The 19,384-nt window shown below is 39.2% G+C and overlaps 1 protein-coding gene across 1 annotated transcript in view; it reads left to right on the top strand.

The window, feature by feature from the left end:
* The first annotated feature begins 3,030 nt into the window (after positions 1-3,030).
* The window catches only part of LOC140167048 (fibroblast growth factor receptor 4-like), a 31,055-nt gene continuing 14,701 nt past the window's right edge, over positions 3,031-19,384 (top strand). Inside the window, exons 1-6 of the mRNA XM_072190527.1 lie at positions 3,031-3,097; positions 10,040-10,360; positions 10,554-10,877; positions 11,456-11,812; positions 13,808-14,069; positions 14,613-14,716. Of these exons, the coding sequence (XP_072046628.1) occupies positions 3,031-3,097; positions 10,040-10,360; positions 10,554-10,877; positions 11,456-11,812; positions 13,808-14,069; positions 14,613-14,716 (1,435 nt within the window). The remainder of the gene's footprint in view (positions 3,098-10,039; positions 10,361-10,553; positions 10,878-11,455; positions 11,813-13,807; positions 14,070-14,612; positions 14,717-19,384) is intronic.

Here is a 19,384-nt window from a genome sequence, read left to right as displayed (position 1 = left end):
ATTCAAGATATTGAATACAAGCCAGAAACTGTTAATTATTATGATGGAAATAGTAGTCAAACACATACGCGATGTTCATAATACAGTACATACACGGGGTGCAGGAAACATCAAAGGTCCATGCCGTAACACAATTGCCATAGTGACACACATCGGCACTGGTAGTAAATTCTGATTTTCTTTGCTTTACTTCAGTTGTTCGGCTCAAAATTAAAAGGGGACATATCTGACAGGAAAAGCTAACGTTTTCTGGAAAAGAAATACTAATCTATTTTTATGGAAATGTTACAATATGGATTTAACTAAAACACTGCAATGTACTTTTATGTTGATACATTGATCTTACAGGAAATGAGACCCTGGAAATAGTCTATGGTCAAGGAAGCCAATAATCACATTTATATAGGTCTTACAATTCTTGAGATAATGGCCGATGTATCAACATGAAGTTTTGGGCATTTTCCCCCCTAAGAAAAAATTGTGCACATGGAGTGGAAATGACACCCCATATATCAAACGTGTGATCTCCTTTATAAAACTTATGCCATTCCTCTAGTGTGTCACACAGCTCTATGTGTCTGAATGCAAACACCACTGGATTATGCTCCCCTCCAACCCACCATAAAAGTTGAAATTACACCTAAACATTGTTCACAAACACAAACTGTAGGCAGCTCATGGAAACATGCTTTTTGTGTATGCGTTCAGTTTAAAATACAGGGTGTCCCTGAAAGAAATGTATCGTCGGAAACTTATTTGTTTGGATATTTTAATGCCACAACTAAACATAAGTAACCACACTATCACATACTTTTTGAATTTTGACAATTTACCATGCCGTTCTTGAAATATAAGAATTTTACAAAACTCCCTCATTTTCAAGCCATAATTGAACAGACAGTAGTATATTATTCTGAGTGCTAAGGCCATCTTGGTTTTATAATTCGTAAACCCGCGCGCATTAGTATAAAATCGCCTGTTTTACTCGGAAAGGGCTTTGAGACGAACTATTATCAAGATGGTCTAATCACTGCGCATCATCAGCGCATGCATGCGTCTGCTGACAGATATTCCCTCAGTGGAAAGGCTTGAAAATGAGGGAGTATCGTAAAATACTTTTATTTCAAAAACGGAGCGGTCAATTGTCAAAAAGTATGTGATAGCTAAAATGTTCCTCAACATCATCAGTTATTTAATTACGTTTGGTTTATGCGTTAAAGTACCCAACAAATTCAGTTACCAACAATAAAGTTTTTTCAGTGACGCCCTGTATTGCTATTTGAGAGATAATTAATTGTACCTGTGTTGTCCCCTGAAGTCAGCTTAATAATTAATCAAAAATTACCTAAAGAACTGTGTGTATGCTAAGGGACGCACCATTAGATATTATCAGGGGGCTAGGGAGTTTTTGGAAAAAAATTGCCTCACTGATGAGTAAAAAAAAAAAAATGCCTCACTGATGAGTAAAAAAATTGCCTCAAAAAAAAAAAAATTGCCTCCAAAGGCAGCAAAAAAAAAATTCAGCCTGACCCAAACTTTCTAGCCCCCCCCCCCTGATAATGTCTAATGGTGCGTCCCTAAGAATTTCTGATTTATCAAATTTATCCACCAAGTATTTGATTTGTTTGATAAATTGTTGCATGAAGGGTTTTTTTCTCTTGGGAAAACCAGTTATATAATGACTTGTTGTCACGGTAATCAATGTTGTGCATGTTTATGATTAAATCATACACTACTACTAGGATCAGATTCTGACAATGATCCTGATTTTGCATTCTTTCTTTTCTGTTCTCATGATGCTGACCAAACTGGTTTCCAGTGTCATGGGTCTTCAGAAGAGCTTCTTCAGTACTAAGTTCATGATATATATAGCGAACCTTAGAGATAGCGAACCTTCAATAGATTAGTGATAGCGGACCTTATTCAAAATTAGTGATATCGAACCTTAGAACTAGCGAACCTTATTCCAAATTAGCGATATCGAACCTTAGAAGTAGCGGACCTTTCTGGTATAGCGAACCCTTTTCTCTTAGAGATAGCGGGATTCTGATCTCCATAGACTTTACACGTTAGTGATAGCGGACCTTAGTGATAGCGAACCTTAGAGATAGCGAAGCTTAGAGATAGCGGTGCTTAGAGATAGCGGGATGTCACGTAAATAAGTTGGTTAGATATACACCAGGCACAAAAAGAAACTCGTCAGTTATATTCATCCTTGCTGTTCAATAACTTGATCATTTTGGATCATTCTGAAATATACATTGTGTTAATTAGACTTTTCTTTCTCATTTGACACCCTGTTCGTGAACATTGAGCAAGAATTGACCAAGATATGCGCCTCCAAACTCTCAAACCCCAAAATGAAAAGTTGCAATTTTAACGATTCAATTGTGCCTGTTACACTGTGTGCTTTATTGATTGGCCCGTGGTGCTTGTGTGCAATACAACGATGCGTTCCCATTGAAAATCGTTGAAAATGCAACTTTTGATTTTGGGGTTTGAGGGTTTGGAGGCGCATATCTTGGTCAATTCTTGTTTGTTTTTCACGAACAGGGTGTCAAATGAGAAAGAAAAGTCCAATTAACAAAATGTATATTTCAGAATAATCCAAAATTATCAAGTTATTGAACAGCAAGGATGAATATAACTGACTTTTTGTGCCTGGTGTAATAGGCTGGTAGTAGTGGTATCAGCCCCGGGTATCAGCCTATTATAATATTAATCAGCAAAAATAATATAGAAGTTCCTGTTAAATGTGAAAGTGATTCACTTTTCCTTCTAATAATCTATGATCAGTTTTGATTATGTCAGTGGACATGTACATGCATTATATTGTGTGCTAAAACTCAAACGTTTACTTTCTTAATCACAAATATATTTTACAGAGCTTCGAGACTCGTTGGGTTTAAGGTGCTTTAAATTATAAGCATCTGTTTTTGTTGTTGCCGTTGTTAATTCAAGTTCAAGTAATACATAATTGACGGATGAAGGGCAACAGATGGAATGTTTATATGAGCATATGTTATGACCATGGATTCTACGACGAGAGGATTTTGGATTCGCTTAGCAGTGGCTGTACTGCAACTTTCAGCAATCCGTGAGTAGTAATAACCGGGAGTAATAATTTAGATATTAGGCGACGAAAAAAAGAAACCCTGTTCTACGGGTTGACGGACCTTTCAACTAGGGTCGGTCGGTCGGTCGGAAATGACCCAAAAAATCACCAAAATCTGTAAATAATTTGCAATTTGAGAAAATACAAAAAAAAAAAAAAAAATTGGTTCCTGAAATTTGGGTCGGCATTCATTTGTACAGGAATTCCCCCCAATTTGTTCAAAATCTGGGTCGGTCGGGCCCGTAGAACAGGGTTTTCTTTTTCGTCGCCTTATGGGCAATTGTACGATCATCATCAATTTGATCCTCGGGACCTTCGGATTACCGGACCGAAGCTCTGCAAACTCAGCTAAAATTGTTATTAATTTTTCTTCTTGATACAATAATTTATCTAGGTATATAATATTACTGATGTCTAGTAAGTTGTCAATACCTCCCTCATACAGGGTGTCCCCCCAAAAAAGAGAACCCTCATTGCGCCCTCTTTTTCTCCTATTTCTTAAAAATTGATCAAATACCGGGTGTCCCAAAAAAAGGTTACATGTAGATTTTTGAAAATAATCTAAGTCAATGTTGACAAATATAAATATCCTTTTCATGACATAATCTATGTACCCTCTACTAGTACCCCTGTGAATGTCAAGTTCACAACCTACGTACTTAGTCTGCATTCCACGCATTCCTGAGCAAGCTCTTTACATGACATAATGCAACACGCGGTTCATTTACCGTCACAGCCTACGTGCATTTGGCGGGGCACTTGAGTAGGCTCAGCCATAGCATGGCAGATGCAGTATTTTATTCTGATAAAAAAAGAATAAAACTTGTTCAGTTTTATTTCAAGAGTTCAGGCAGAAATGTAAAACAAAAAGAGCAGCGATTTCAAGTCAACAAAATCCAAACAAGGACTAAATGCAAAAGATTGTTATTCATTTCACTATGATGACAGGAGTTACAGCGTGCAGAACTTCTTTCACCAAAAACGTGTTCTTCTCTAATGACCATCTTCTTTTATTTGTTACCACCAAGAGTCCAAGAAGTTATAAAACTGATTTATTTTTAGTGTACAATATTTAATTGTTCAATATCTTTCTTTTGTGCAATAAGTTCAACAATGAAAAATAAGAAAAACATAAAAGTAATAAAGAAAAAAATCTGAAAACAAAGATGCGTGTGTGTTCAACTATTGTTGTGCGATATTTTGATGGTTAGCCACTCTTGACACCCCTGTCATCTTGCGCTCATAGGTTAAGTTGCTTTTAAGGTACGGAATTGAAACTTAGCAAACAGTTACAAGAAGTATCAATAAATCATATCTGAAAAAATGACATTGTTTTGTTGTACCATCACAAAATGCGGTTCATTCTCTACATGTAACCTTTTTATGGGACACCTTGTATATACTGCGCCAATAAAGTATCCTTACAGTTGGAAAAATAATCACAATTTTAAAACTGAACAATATTGGGGTAAATTTGTTTTTTAATAGATGCACTATCTAATCCTGCACATTATGACACCACATTGAATCCAATGTGACCTCAAGAAGTAAAGTTACAAGCATTTGAATAGACGAAGGTCCAGTTTTAAAAGTGACAAACTGGCCTATACAAGGCGCAAAAAGATTCCAACAAGCGAAACAAAGAGACAACACAGTTTCTTCAATGAAGCGTTATTTAAAGCAGTTTTATTTCAGTTTTTACTTCTCTGTACTTTTCAAAGCTTTCATTTTATTTGTCAGTTCTTTTGTTTCAATTTTCTTTTGTTCCTTTTGTTTTAAATTAAAGCCAAACGCATAAATTAGCCATTTACCACTCTCAAACCAGATGTCTAGTCTGTGGAGTTTTGAATAGGCTAGTTTGTCACTTTTAAAACTGGACCTTCGTCTAATCAAATGCTTGTAAATTTGCTTCTTGAAGTCACATTGGATTCAATGGGGTGTCATAATGTGCAGGTTTAGCTAGTGCATCTATTAAAAAAACAAATTTACCCCAATATTGTTCAGTTCGGAAATTGTGATTATTTTTCCAAGTGTAAGGATACTTTATTGGCGCAGTATATTTTGGTAGGTAAAGAAACCTTTAATCGTTAGCTTTAATAAACCAAAACAATTATTTCAATCGGCTCACAACCTTTGAAGATATGTCCTTTTAAAGAAAAGTACACGTTTTCACTCTGTCCATGGATGGCAAACAGATTGGTTGAGTTGGCTCATGCTGTACGTGGAGTGGCCTGAACGATCACCAGACCTCACACTACTTGATTTCCTTCTTTGTGACAAAATCCAAGATCTTCGCAAACGTATTAGGCCTACTGCTGCATTCGCAAGTATCCGGTGCACAAGGATGGTATGCAACGCAATTGAAGACCAGGACTGAAACCTGTATTCCCCAATGAGGCAACCAGGTAGAGGGCAGAGATTACAGTGAGTTTACACAGTAATATCACTTCAGAAGAACCAAAGACAAACCAAACAGCCCATTTCAGGGCTACCCTTTATCCTAAAAAGAGAAATGACTTAAATGTTGTAAATAGAAAGAAAGCAAGAAACAACAAAGTAAAAAAGTAAGAAACATAATAAAACAAAAAGGCATAAATAGCCAAGAACAAAATAAGTAATTGCAAGTATAGCAAAAGAAGTCCCATTCCGCATCCATTTTACCTACAAATTAATGACACTAAACAAAATCTATAGCCCATAAACCCACCGGTAAAGCACATTCCCTAAATACAAGTTATTTCATAAAGTTATCATTGCGGAATGCTTGAAAATCATGCACGGTACGTCTACTCCTTTTAAATCTTGAAATAACCAAACCTCCTCCGTGGACAGAGTGAAAAACGGATCCATTTCTTTAAAAGATCATATCTTCAAAAGTTGTAAGCCGATTGAAATAATTGTTTTGGTTTTTTAATGCTAACGATTAAAATATACCAAAATACATTTGATCAACTTTTCAGAAATAGGAGAAAAAGAGGGCGCAATGAGGGTTCTCTTTGGGGGGAGGCACCCTGTATATCGCTATTCGACTTTGTTTATACGTCTCAGCAGCCTGCGTGAAGCTCCGCGCAATAGCAATCGGCGACCAAATAGACGCAATGATGCCGTGAGAATGAAACAGCCATTTTCTTCGATTTACTTCATTTGTTCGGCTAGAATTAATAATGATAATAATAATCATCATTAATAAACTCGGAAAACGTGTCAGTAAAACAAAATTCGTTGGGTGATGATGCATTTGTATGATTGCATTCTTGCAATGATAATCATACACCAAGTTACGCTGCACATTAACCTCATTTGTTTCAATCTTAGCAATTAAATTCCAAAAATGAGCAAAAACAGCCTAATACATTATCCAGGGTCCAAAATATCATGTACTTTAATAATTACTGTATATAATGGGTGTAAGGTGTAAGATATGATCCTTCTGAACAGAATGGAGGCTTTTCAGAATTACCATTGCAACTTCCACACCATAACATTAAGCATTTGATTCAATCAAAAGGAAGATGATGTTTTCTGCTTTGCGGCACTGCGGTATCCCAGAGAGTATCGTAACACAATACGTGTATTGTATATCAATTCACAAAGCGCCGTAATGCTACATGGCAACATCTCGAATCACATTACTGGAGTTATGCAGGGGGATGTTTTAGTTCAATTAAATCCTATTCACTGTTCTCATCGACTACCTGATGTGAAGGTGGCTGCCGAGGGGACTGACAGTGGTGTTGAACGCATCCGCGTCGGTCCCGGCGGCGACCCGCCAATGTTTTGAACTATTTGGATTTCGCTGACGATATTGCTTGCAGATCTTTCATTCCACGAGACGGGCACAGGGACAGATGACCGGAACAGCGGATGCAGCAGAAAGCCTGGGTCTTAAAATTGAGAACATGACCCCGGGACATGACCATCAACTGCAATCCAAAGTTTCCATTCCTATGAAGTACCCATCAAATTTGTCACCAATTTTAAATATCTTGGTTCCATGAACAGCGGCTGCAGTGGTTCTCATCATCAGTGTTCCATAAACTGAGAACATGACCATCAACTGCAATCCACAGTCCCTACTCCAACTATGTGGAGAACCCATCAAGTATTAAATATCTCGGTTCCATGATGGGCTCTATCACCAGTGTTGGAGGACTCGGGACTCGGACTCGGACTCGAGTCCGGACTCGAGTCCTTTTTTCAAGGACTCGGACTCGGACTTGGACTCGGGAGCTAAGGACTCGGACTCGGACTTGGACTCGGACCCCAAGGACTCGGGGACTCGGCTCCGAGTCCTCCTCGAGTCCGGCAAAATAGGGTCTTTTTATGTCTTTTATTTTCGTTCATTGAAAACTTCCTCTTATGCTTGATGATCAATGATCACAACACGTGATTTGCATGCAAATGAATTAAGTTTGTAAATAAAAGTACAACCAAAAAGCAAGATTGCTTTCAGTTACATCTTTAATTGGTTAAATGGATTTTAATCATGAATAATAATACTCTGGGGCATTAAAGTTAAATTTTGGTAGGGGTGCGGTGCTGAACTTTGGGAACTAAGAACTGATTTGGGGGCAAAATAGGGGCTTAATGAACTGAATTTTCAACATTTTTGTGGAGGTCTGTGAACTAAAAATTGGGCGAATTATAGGCTTTGGAGCTAACATATTAAAAATGTTTCCAAATTTGAGCTAAAGAGCTACAATTTTCAGAGTGTTCAGCTTAAGGGGGTACTACACCCCTGGCCAATTTTGTGCCTATTTTTGCATTTTTCTCAAAAATTTTAGCGCATTGGTGACAAGTAAGATATGTATATTATAGGGGCAAGGGCTACAACTACTGCACTGAAAATTCAGCAACTCAAGGCAAGTAGTTATTGATTTATTGATCAAATATTGGGTTTCCCTCATTTTTGACTGTAACTCCACAACTGTTGTCTGTGCTGAAATAAAATTTCCAGTGCAGTAGTTGTTGTCCTTGCCCCTATAATATAAATATCTTACTTGTCACCAATGCTTTATAATTTTTGAGAAAAATGCAAAAATAGGCACAAAATTGGGCAGGGGTGTAGTACCCCCTTAATGAACTGGAGCATGATGCAAATGTGGGTCTTAAGGAACAGTCGGAGAGCCTGAAAAAGGGACCCTTGACCGCCGCACATACTCGTACCACCTTTACATGTGAGTGACCCCTCCCCCACCCCCGGAATAATACTGCATAGGCCTACAGATCCAACACCCCTTCGTTTGGCACCTGCAGTTTGGTGAGTGACATCATATTTTGATTGTCATATTGCATCTTTTGCCTCTTTAAAACATAAGCCTAAGTTACTGTGAGTCTGTGATTATACTCTGTTTCAAGGCCCGGGGGGAGGAGCACTCCCATAAACGTCATGTACCCGTGAAATGACCCCATTATTTTTGGCAAACCCTACACCCAATGACACCGTTTTTTTCAGTAGCCTACACTGAATGACCTCTTTTTTGAACAATTAGTCCTCTAAATTGAAACCCCCCGGTTTAAAGGTATGCTACCTAAGGGGCTTTAGAAGCAAGAATTATAAGCATTGGGGGGTGGGGAAGGAATTTTTTGGCCGATCGAAAGGGAGGGTGGAAGCAATTTTGGCAAACCGAGAGGGGGAACAAGCAATTTTGGCACATATGGAGCACCTTTCAAATAAAATGCTCTAAAAGGCTTTAGAAAACAGTACGGAAACGCTTACATATGCAAATTACCCTATATGTATCTAAATTGGGATCCCAAAAATGGCATGTGCAGAGGGGGTGCAAAGATTTTTGGCAGGCCGGGAAGGGGGGGGGGCGATTTTTGGCAGGCCGAGAGGGGATAAGCATTTTTTGCAATTTCACCCAGTCCCAAAACAATACTGGGAATGCTAGGGGGGACTAGCAAATTATGTATTTACAAGAAAAAATTATAGAACTAAAATTTTGGTTAAGTATAGGCCTACGTTGATAAAGTATTGGTGAAAACCCCGGGGCTTGAATATGATACTTAAGGACTCGGACTCGGACTCGGACTCGAACATTGAGGACTCGGACTCGGACTCGGACTCGGACATCAGAAATTGGCAGGGACTCGGACTCGGACTTGGACTCGGACACCAAGGACTCGGACTCGGACTCGGACTCGGATGACGAGGACTCGACTACAACACTGTCTATCACCAATGACCTTTCCCGAAGGAAGTTGCTTGCATGGTATGCAAGCGGGCTCTATCACCAATGACCTTTCCCGAAGGAAGTTGCTGTGGTATGCAAGCGGGCTCTATCACCAATGACCTTTCCCGAAGGAAGTTGCTTGCATGGTATGCAAGCGGGTTCTATCACCAATGACCTTTCCCGAAGGAAGTTGCTTGCATGGTATGCAATCGGGCTCTATCACCAATGACCTTTCCCGAAGGAAGTTGCTTGCATGGTATATGCATTTTGGAAATTGGAGCATGTCTGTGGAGAAGTCCAATAATCTCCACTGCAACCATTGCAACAATTTTTATTACAATCTCTATTGCATTTTCAAGCTTTTTTACACCACTTGTGTTACAATATTGCTCTATGGCCATGATGGCTGTGTGTTCTGGGTGATATCTACTGACATGGAAAATAAGATCAACGTTTTTGCTACATCATGTTACAGAATGATGCTGAACATCAAGCGCACTGACCAATTTGTAGTCGCCTTTGCAGCCGAATGAAATGAATGACTGACTTCAAACAAAATCCCAGTTTCCTATTTTGCCCGAGTGATCATTTTCCCCGACATTGTCTCCTTAAATGACCAAATCTACCATTCCCTCGACTGGACATTTCCCTCGAATGACAAAATTGGGGGCCGCCTCCCCCCTGCGCACGCCACTATAGTGCATAGCGCACTATAAATCACTGTTTACTTTGTTATCATATGTTACAGGAGCTTTATACCATGACGTGTCTATTACAGTTGGGGACAAGACAACGTTGGTTTGTGATATTAGCCCTCGGGTTAGTAGCAATAAACCAGGTGATCCGAGAGATGTGTATTGGATGCACGGGCAAGATGAACAAGGTGAAGTTATCTTCAACAACGTTACAAAATTCACACCACATGAGAAATATAGTAATTTTAAAGTTGCTACTGATTCCAAGAGCTACTGGAATCTGACTGTTGAGAACGCTGATGTGTGTGATGATGGTGTCTATAGATGTTACTTTGATGAAAAAACAATTGAGAGTTACCGGCTAACCGTGAACGGTGAGTACCTTCTATACGACTAGCTCTGATCGGGTCTATCTAACCCAAGCCTATAAGTCCAAAAGTGAATATTGCCAGTGGTACATGGCAGATGTCAGGCGGGTGCAGGACTTTGATGACCACACAAATCAATGCATGCTTAATTGTCCCCATTTGAATTAACATTATTATACTATATATGATTCTCTTTAAGCACCACCACAATATGTTCATATCTCTTCTGAACATTACAATGGATCCAAGTATCTGACCATAGCAGAAAACGAACTGCTGAACATTTCATGTCAAGTCGCCAACACCAAACCAGCAACAGAACTGCAATGGATTTCATCAATTACTTTACTCACGTCGACAGTCAAGATATTTCCCCGCAACGAAAAGAGCGGAGAATCGTGCTCTACATTCTCTACAAGAATAACTGCTTCGTGTCCAGTATCAAGATATCACCAACAGCAGCAAATCACTTGTCAAATTCCTGGAACGATGATAAATGATTCAGTGATACTTCGAGTATTTTGTAAGTCGGAAAAATTGAAGACCACTTTACAAAATCCACTTAGTCCACCACCACTACATGTATGTTCACTAGTTGGGAGCTTCTATTTGAAATAGGAGGATCAGAGGGTCTACGGGCTTCAAATAGATTATTGTGCAACTTCCCGATGATTTGAAATACTCACCTTAGTTGACGATATAGGTATTAAGCCATCTACAAGGGGCATGTGTTGCAAAAGAATTATACAGCACTAGCCAATTCCATTTGAAAAACATACTCACTGTGTGAAGACTTGTCTTAAATCTTCCACACGTGTATGACAGATTTCAAATCGAACAGCCAATTGCAGTCGCTAGTTTGCCACGAGTAAACTGTAAGTGTTATGTTGCTTGATTTTGTCTCCCTTTTGACACTTGCACACTGGTATTTATGGGTGATGGAATAAATAAGGAAAACATTCTTAATCGTATCGTAGTAATAGTAAATAGTAAATCAAAGCCTTAAAATGTTATAACAAATCGTTATGCCGAAAATGTCTCTGAAATTATTGAAAACGGTCCTATTTATAAAAAATGAATTAACTTTTCGCTTCCCGTCAGATGCACCATCACCGGTTTCCAATATGTCCTTCAACGTGCCTGGAGAAGACAACATCAATGATACTATACGACTATATTGCGCATGTGCAGCCAATCCAGCACCAGACATGCAGTGGTTTAAGACAAGCAGCTTAAACCCGATGGAATACGGTACTAGAATATGGTTTACCACTGAACCAAACTATGATGATCAAGACGTTATGGCGTCATATTTGGTGATACATAACATCAGTACGACTGATGCAGGCGGCTACAAATGTGTGTGTTCTAATAAACTAGGAAATACGACACTTACGTATCATATATCAATCGATCTATTTACAAGTGAAATATTGTCAACGGATCCATATAGCAAAGGTAAAATAACAAAAGTTACTGTTGCCCTTTCACTTTAATTTATAAATTTATTTATATTAGAAAGCATGATTATACTTCTACGCTACTCAAATTTGACCCACACACCGGAGCCCTTTTAACCGGGTCAACCGGCGTCGTCAGCGGATTTTATTGCTCTGAAGATTGTTGTTGCTAGTGATGCCTCGACCTAGACCAACCTGAAGTTGAACAAATGACCAAGCTTTACTTCCCCACATAGGACCAGGATCCTGTGACCAATCTAACCTCTAATAGAACTTGCACACATCAAGATGTTCCAGCAGTGCTGCCCTGCAGATCCATGACAAAGGGTTTGCTTGGTATACTAAGGGGTGATGGCTTGGCACGTTGGTTTCAACACCTTATACCGGAACAAAGCGCTCGACCCACCACCGCCCGTCCCAAGTCGGGGGCGGTGCAGCAGAATGTTAGATTGATGGAACAGGATTTATAATATGTCTACCTGGGCTTGATACAGCAAACAACAACTTGCTTCATCTGTACACGTCCTTAAAATAAACGTCGATTGCAGCTCAAGCCAGGAAGCAGCCACTCCACGGCAATGAACTTTCACTCCGTACTTGGACACCTGCGATGACGTCACAGATGTTAATGACGTCAAACTTGAAGATGTTTTGTCGCCCCCTTGGTTCCGGGGGTCAGGAGGTTGTCCCAGACAGGGTCGATGTCTCGATGTCTTACCCTTTGTCACGGTTCAGTCTGGGTCTTTTTAGTTCTAATATGGATTGCTTCCAATTATATCACCTTCTGCAGACCCTGCGAGGGAAGTCCGTGGATTCCGTCTCTAACACTTTTACGTTCTCCCAGTCAATCTGGTGTCCCTTGCTCCTGTCGATGTGTTTCTTGATCGCTGACTTGGAACTGGCCGCTTTGGATTTATGTTCTGTTAGCCTCTATTCGAGCTTGCGTCCAGACTCACCAATGTATAGGGAGTCACAGTCTTTGCTAGGGATGCTGTACACGACACCGGGTTGCTTTTCTTGTTCAGTGTTGTTCTTTGGGGAGACAAGAGATCTGCGCAGAGTATTCTGAGGTTTGAAAGCAGTGCTAACACATGCAGAGTTGAAAGCAGTTCCGAAAATCCTTCCACGTAAGGCAAGGTGACAAAAATGCCCTTCTTATTGCTATCTTCATCGCTGTCCTTATTTTGTTCTTTCTGTTTTGGACGATCCCTGAGCTATGTCCAGTCTTGATAGCCGCTCTCGTATAGCACCTCCTTTACATGTCTTATCTCCTTAGATCTGTCGTCAGGATCAGTAACAACCGTCTCCGCTCTATATAAGAGGGTTCTCACAACACTCAGTTTGTGTTCCAGCGGATGGTGCGAGCTAAAGTTCAAATACTGATCCGTGGGAGTAGGCTTACCTACTTACTTGGATTTTCACCGATCCGATCTGTGTTCGTGAGATTAGCGTATCGAGGAAAGGGAGTTGCCCGTCTCCCTCTTCTTCGCGCGTGAATTTGATATTGGACTGTTTATGTGATTTGTGAACTCTTCCACATGCGCCGATTTAATTACGCAGAAGGTATCATGCACATAACGATACCACGTACGCGGTGGGTGAGGAGCAGACGTTAGAGCAATACGTTTAAAGTGCTACATGTACGCATTCGCTGCCAAGGGCTGCCCATCGCACACCCATCATTTTGCTGGTAATTTTGTTATTAGTTATTGGTTCTCTTACCCAGCTCTGTCAGAAGACAGGAGCTCCGTTTAAGAATGAGCTGCGCAAATTGAACCTTTCACAATTTTATACCTCTAACGTTAAAAGCAATGCCCTAATGGGTTGCGATTTGTTTTTTCAGTTTTTTAACCGAATTTGTAAAATATAATAACCGCCTATAATAGTCGTCAGGAATCCAAACATGAGAATAATATTTGATAACGCTATATGAAAAATAAAAGGTTAATAATAATTATTATGCCTGTAAATTGACATTGTTTCAAATCTATAGATGATTATACCCTTCCCACTACTACACCATTCGTCTCCCAGCAACAAGAAATGGATGCAGAAACATTTCTCCCACCACTGGCAACCATGGTAACGAATTGCCCCAGCAATGCAACACAGATCACCTACAATGTTAATGGGCGCAAGCTGTCTCGCCGCATCTTATTCGTAGCCGTGATCTGTGTTAGTTTTTCAATATTCACCGTACTCTGTGTTGCTTGGAAATTCCATTCAAAGAAGAGATCGAACGAAAATGAAAGTATGTAAGTATCCGTTGATCAACGGGCTATTCCATTCGAAATCCATACACCCCCTAATATACATGATCTTAATCTTCCACACAGGGAGTGTGAATTAGTATGCCCGTGCCTAAATGTCTATACGAAAATACTTGTCTACATATAGTGTAAATATTAACGGAAGTGTTAGAAAAATAATTATAAAGCACGAATCACATGGTTTTATTTAAAACAAATTCATATTGACCATAAAAACGAATAAAAACAATCGGCTCTCAACACACGACATTCAAAATTCCCGCGCCGAAATTGTCTAGGGTTATTTGTACTCAATTATTGTGTCAGCCTTCATTGCATTACTGGGACGTCTCAACATTTTGTTCTTGACAATTCATTCAAGTTTTATAAATATGATTAAGTTTCTTTATCGTGACGTCACCCAGCATGCATTTGTTTTTTGTGTGAAGTTGAAAAAAAAATCGCATAATGCCCAAATGCTATATGCTACTCTCTTTTAAATAATACAACATAAACGCCGCCGCGGTACTTTTACTACTAACAATGCAGTTATGAGCAAGAGACGGCCAATGTGACTTCGGAGACCCAATTTGGGGCCGGACCTTTCAGCTACATGACTTTTATTCCTTCTAGCAACGCTGGATCCTCTTCAGGTAAATATACAGACCAAAGGTGCATCGGTTCACACCAAATATATATTGAGCCAATCCATGTCAACTCCAGGGATGTGCACCGCAGCACCTCTTCAATTTTTTTCTTTTTCTGTGTGGTGCTAGATATTGGTGAGAAAGTAAAATCCTGAAAATTTGAGCTTTATACTCTATTTCGTTTTCCCGTGGCAGCAAGTTGAAATTTAGGGGGTTCGGCGTAAAAAATGTGTTTGGAGGGCCATAAATGTATAAAGGGAGCCCATACAACTTTGACATGGATTGGCTCTATTATGTTTATTAATTGTTTACCACGATTTATTAATTTGGCGTCTATTTACATTGTATTATGTTATACAAAACAATATGGCTTATACACAGTGTCATGCACAGCAATCTTCAGGTGACTGATTACCAAGCATACATTACTGATGGCTTGTTACCATGCCTTCATTTGATGAGCTCACTTTTCTATTTAACAGGTTCTTTAATTCCTTTGATAGGTTTTTTACCCAATATAATAAATTTAACAACTGATTTTAAGCATTTCCCTTTTAAGGGGCAACTGTCCTTTTTCCTGCAGTTACACATTTTCTTTTGTGTTTTGCTCGCATTGCGTTTATTAATGCGCGCATTGTGGGATGTTATAACGCTGCGCATAATGCAACAGCAGCAGACATGTCATGTTATTATTCAACTTGGTGCCTTTAGGGAAACGATTTTTAATCAAGTTTATAAAAATTTCCCCTACATTGGTTTTGACATTCACACTTTACGGAGAGTTGAACCATATCACTTTTGTTATGATTGTTTCTTTGTGTTGTTTCGATCCCATTTGCTGAACTTGATTGTTTCTGTATATCCGCAAGATTTCAGAACGTCTTTGTATATATTTATCAGCTGCTGCATTGAATAATTATATCCTTTTGAAGACAAGTTGGAATCTCTTTTTCCAATGGCTGCCGGTATATTCTTGGTTATTATAGGGGTGGTTGGATTTGGTGTTGATGTAAACTGGTGGGTTGTTAGGTTTGTGATATGGCTTATGGCTCCCATCCATGAGATCTAGGTGGGCATCTGGAAAGTTTAGGTTAGTTTCTACTGTTATTTTAAGTCCGAATTGTTGAAATTGCTTGGTGATTTGCTTTCTTATTCTGGCTGCATTGATTCCGGAGCACCTTCATAATGCCGCAAGGCCGTCATCTCGGTATAATCCGACACTTTCCATGTCCTGGTTGGTTTTTAGTTCGTGGAGTATTAATAAACCTACGAGCTCGCATACTTCTGCTCAATAAAACGCGCCCATAATCGAATGCGTTGTTGGTTTCCTGTTTCATCCACACTCTGCCGTGGTTGTCTAAGAGCAGGGTCTTCCTAGCATGCATAAGGGGCTGTGCAATAATTATGAGCCCTGGGGGGAGGGTAAAATTGGGGGGCAAGAATTTTTGGCGAGACGAAAGGGGGGCAAGCAATTTTTGGCAAGCCGAGAGGGGGGGCAAGTGATTTTGGCACGCATTCACGGGGCGCCTTTTTAATAAAATGCTTTAAAAAGGCTTAGGAAAACGGTACGGAAACGCTTAAATATGCAAATTTTCCTGCTCGCTGCGCTCGCAACATACATCTAGACCATTTAAAGTTTGGAATTTGGGATCCCAAAAATTTGGCATGTTCAAGGGGGGGGGCAAAGAATTTTTGGCGGGCTGAGAGGGGGGGCAAGCGATTTTTGGGGGGCTGAGAGGGGGGCAAGCGATTTTTGGCGAGCCGTTAGGAAATTTTACCCCCCCGGGGGGGCTGATAATTATTGCACAGCCCCTAATACTCCAGTTCTGTTATTTTCGTGAACCTTTTGGCCCATTCTAGTGTCTTCTTGAGGAGGTTCTCGGATTGACGAATAGTAGTCTACAATGTCAAACGTGATGAAGGTTTGCGTACTCTTTTTGGTAGATTCATGAACCAGTCTAGGACAGCATCTGTGTTCCTCCATTGTTTCACTTTTGTTTTTTGTCTAATCTCATTGTTGATACGGTCCAACATTATCTTGCTTGCTCTGCCAATTTCGCTCTTTGCTGATAAGTCTGCACTTAGTATTGTTCTCAAAATTGTCCTTATGATCTTTCAAAGTGATGAATGCATCTCCTTTCGGATAAGTCTCGGGATAAGTTCAGGTTCCTAGCAATTTCATTAAATTCCTTGTCTATTTTATTATCAGTGTTCTCGTCAGCTAGTTTATAGTTTTTTGTTATGCTGTCTGTCAGGAGTTTGTTGTATTCATTGCTATCCATCTTGTAAATGTTTCGGGATTTGTAAGCGTTCACGAAAATCTTGACAGATGAGTTGATACTGCGCACGTCCCGTTTAAGCTTGGTTTGAAAACTGTCGTTTACTTCTTTAAATTGTATTTTATCTATCATCTCGAACATGTCCCTTTTTTTTTTGAATCCAAAGTTCCCATATAAAGTTCTCATTATCCGTCTCACTATCACTACTTACGGAAGTGGTATCACTATCATTTTCATCTTGAGGATTATACAGAAACAATCAAGTTCAGCAGAAGGGAAACAACACAAAGAAATAATTATAAAAAAACAGAAAGAGAAAAGTACCAGTGATATGGTTCAACTCTCCGTATAGTATGAATGTCAAAACCAATGTAAGGGAAACCTTTATAAAACTGATTTAAATCATTTCCCTAAAGGCACCAAGTTGAATAATAACATGACATGTCTCTTACTGTTGCATTATGCGCAGCGTTATAACATCCCACAATGCGCGCATTAATAAACGCAATGCGAGCAAAACACAAAAGAAAATGTGTAACTGCCGGAAAAAGGACAGTTGCCCCTTAAAAGGGAAACCTTTAAGTAAATCAGTTGTTTCTGTGAAATATCCAAATGTAACAAAAGACTGTTATAGGCCTTACAGGAAACACTTTTAAGATAAGGATAATGAACTGAGTGCAATGCATTCGTCAAGATAATCGCACGCGCCGTGGAGTTATTGCATTTAGCTTGAGAGCCGATAGGCTCGAAAGCTAAATGCAATAACTCCATGGCAAGTGCAATTATCTTGACGAATGCATTTGCACGAGTACATTATCCGTCATACACTTTGAGTGTAGGCCTATTAAAACAATAGGCAATATTAATTGCTGCATTCATTATATTAGTTTTAATATTAGGGAAAATATCTTACATTTTAAAAACACCGTCAGGACATTGACCAGCTACGTAGCATTTAACTGGTAAAGAAAATCAATCCCTGTAATCAATGGTATCGATTGCGCCATACGTCATACTTAGGTAACTTATTCACGCATGGTTTAATTGACTTGACTTTATGTTGTGATCATTTAATATCGTGGTTTCGAACACAGAGAGCACTGAACCAGTTGGAAACGATCGATTTAGATGTCAGACTAGTACTACGGTGAATATCAACTGGACTTTATAGCTCTATAATTTGAACTACTTATATTAAAACACACGACATTGGGATTTAACAATTTGTTCAGTATTATCATAGGCCTTCAAACACATGTGTTTGAAGGCCTATGGTATTATAAAGCATGATCATGATATTATGCGCTAGTGTGTGTTTCCTGGCCCGGCTATGTTATTTTAGATATAGGCCTACATGTATTTCATTTGTAAAATGCTGAATATTTTGCAATGGTGTCATCTTGTATAAGTATGATCCCCCTGTTTTGGCCCTTTTTAATTAATAGAAGCTCGATTATTCTCATTTGATGTTTGATTTATTTGAGGTCATTAATCATAATTTATGACAATGATATTTGCAAGGGTGCAACTCTACTAATCTTATTACAAGACTGCCCTATCCCAACCCTAAACCCTAATCGTAAACTCGGTAAACGAGGACTGGACTCAAGTCTAGCGAGTTGCACCTTATTCGGTAATTGTACACTATTATAGAACACCGTTTGTAACTATACCATTTTAACACCACAGAATGTATATTCGTACTTTTTTGTTGGTATATATATCGAACAGACAATTATATAGTTATGTGATCTCTGTGTCTAAAGCGCCACCTAACTCTACTTTATGGTTATGTGAAAGTAGTATTTCTAGTATTTGAGCGTGCACGTATTATCTAGAATCTATTGTTTAGCGTGCAGGTTTTAGATAATGCATTGTTTAGCGTGCAGGTTTATATAATTTGGGCTGTGAAGGGTAGTTCGCGAAAATAATGCACGGGAGAAGAATACATAACGATGAATAGAAACGGGCACTAGAAGTGTATGGAAAGGTATAACAACCACTCAAAGTCATCCAGATCAGATAACGTGTTGTGACACTGGGTGTATAAACCATTATTATTTTGTATTAGTACCCACCTGTGGGTATCGAGCACTTTAAAACTGCAGTGTTAGTGATACCTTTTACATAATGTATGTTTATGATTACATTGTATTATGTTATGTTTTCTAATAATTTATTTGTCTTCTTATTTCTTTATTTAGTCTTTTAGTACATTTGATTAAGGTATAGGTGGTGCAATTTAAAGGTTAATCTCCTTCAGCCTACCGCCTAAACGAAACATATTCCAGGCCTAAACTTGGCACCGCCGCCCATAAGAAAAACACGTGCTATCATCTGATACCAAAAACTGTATTTTGACGCGTAAGTCATGAAAGTGGTGGGGTGTATGATG

Source organism: Amphiura filiformis, chromosome 12, assembly GCF_039555335.1.
Source record: "Amphiura filiformis chromosome 12, Afil_fr2py, whole genome shotgun sequence".
Lineage (NCBI taxonomy): Eukaryota > Metazoa > Echinodermata > Ophiuroidea > Amphilepidida > Amphiuridae > Amphiura > Amphiura filiformis.
The sequence above is the reverse complement of the archived record's forward strand: the minus strand, read 5'-3'. Positions and strand labels throughout refer to the sequence as shown.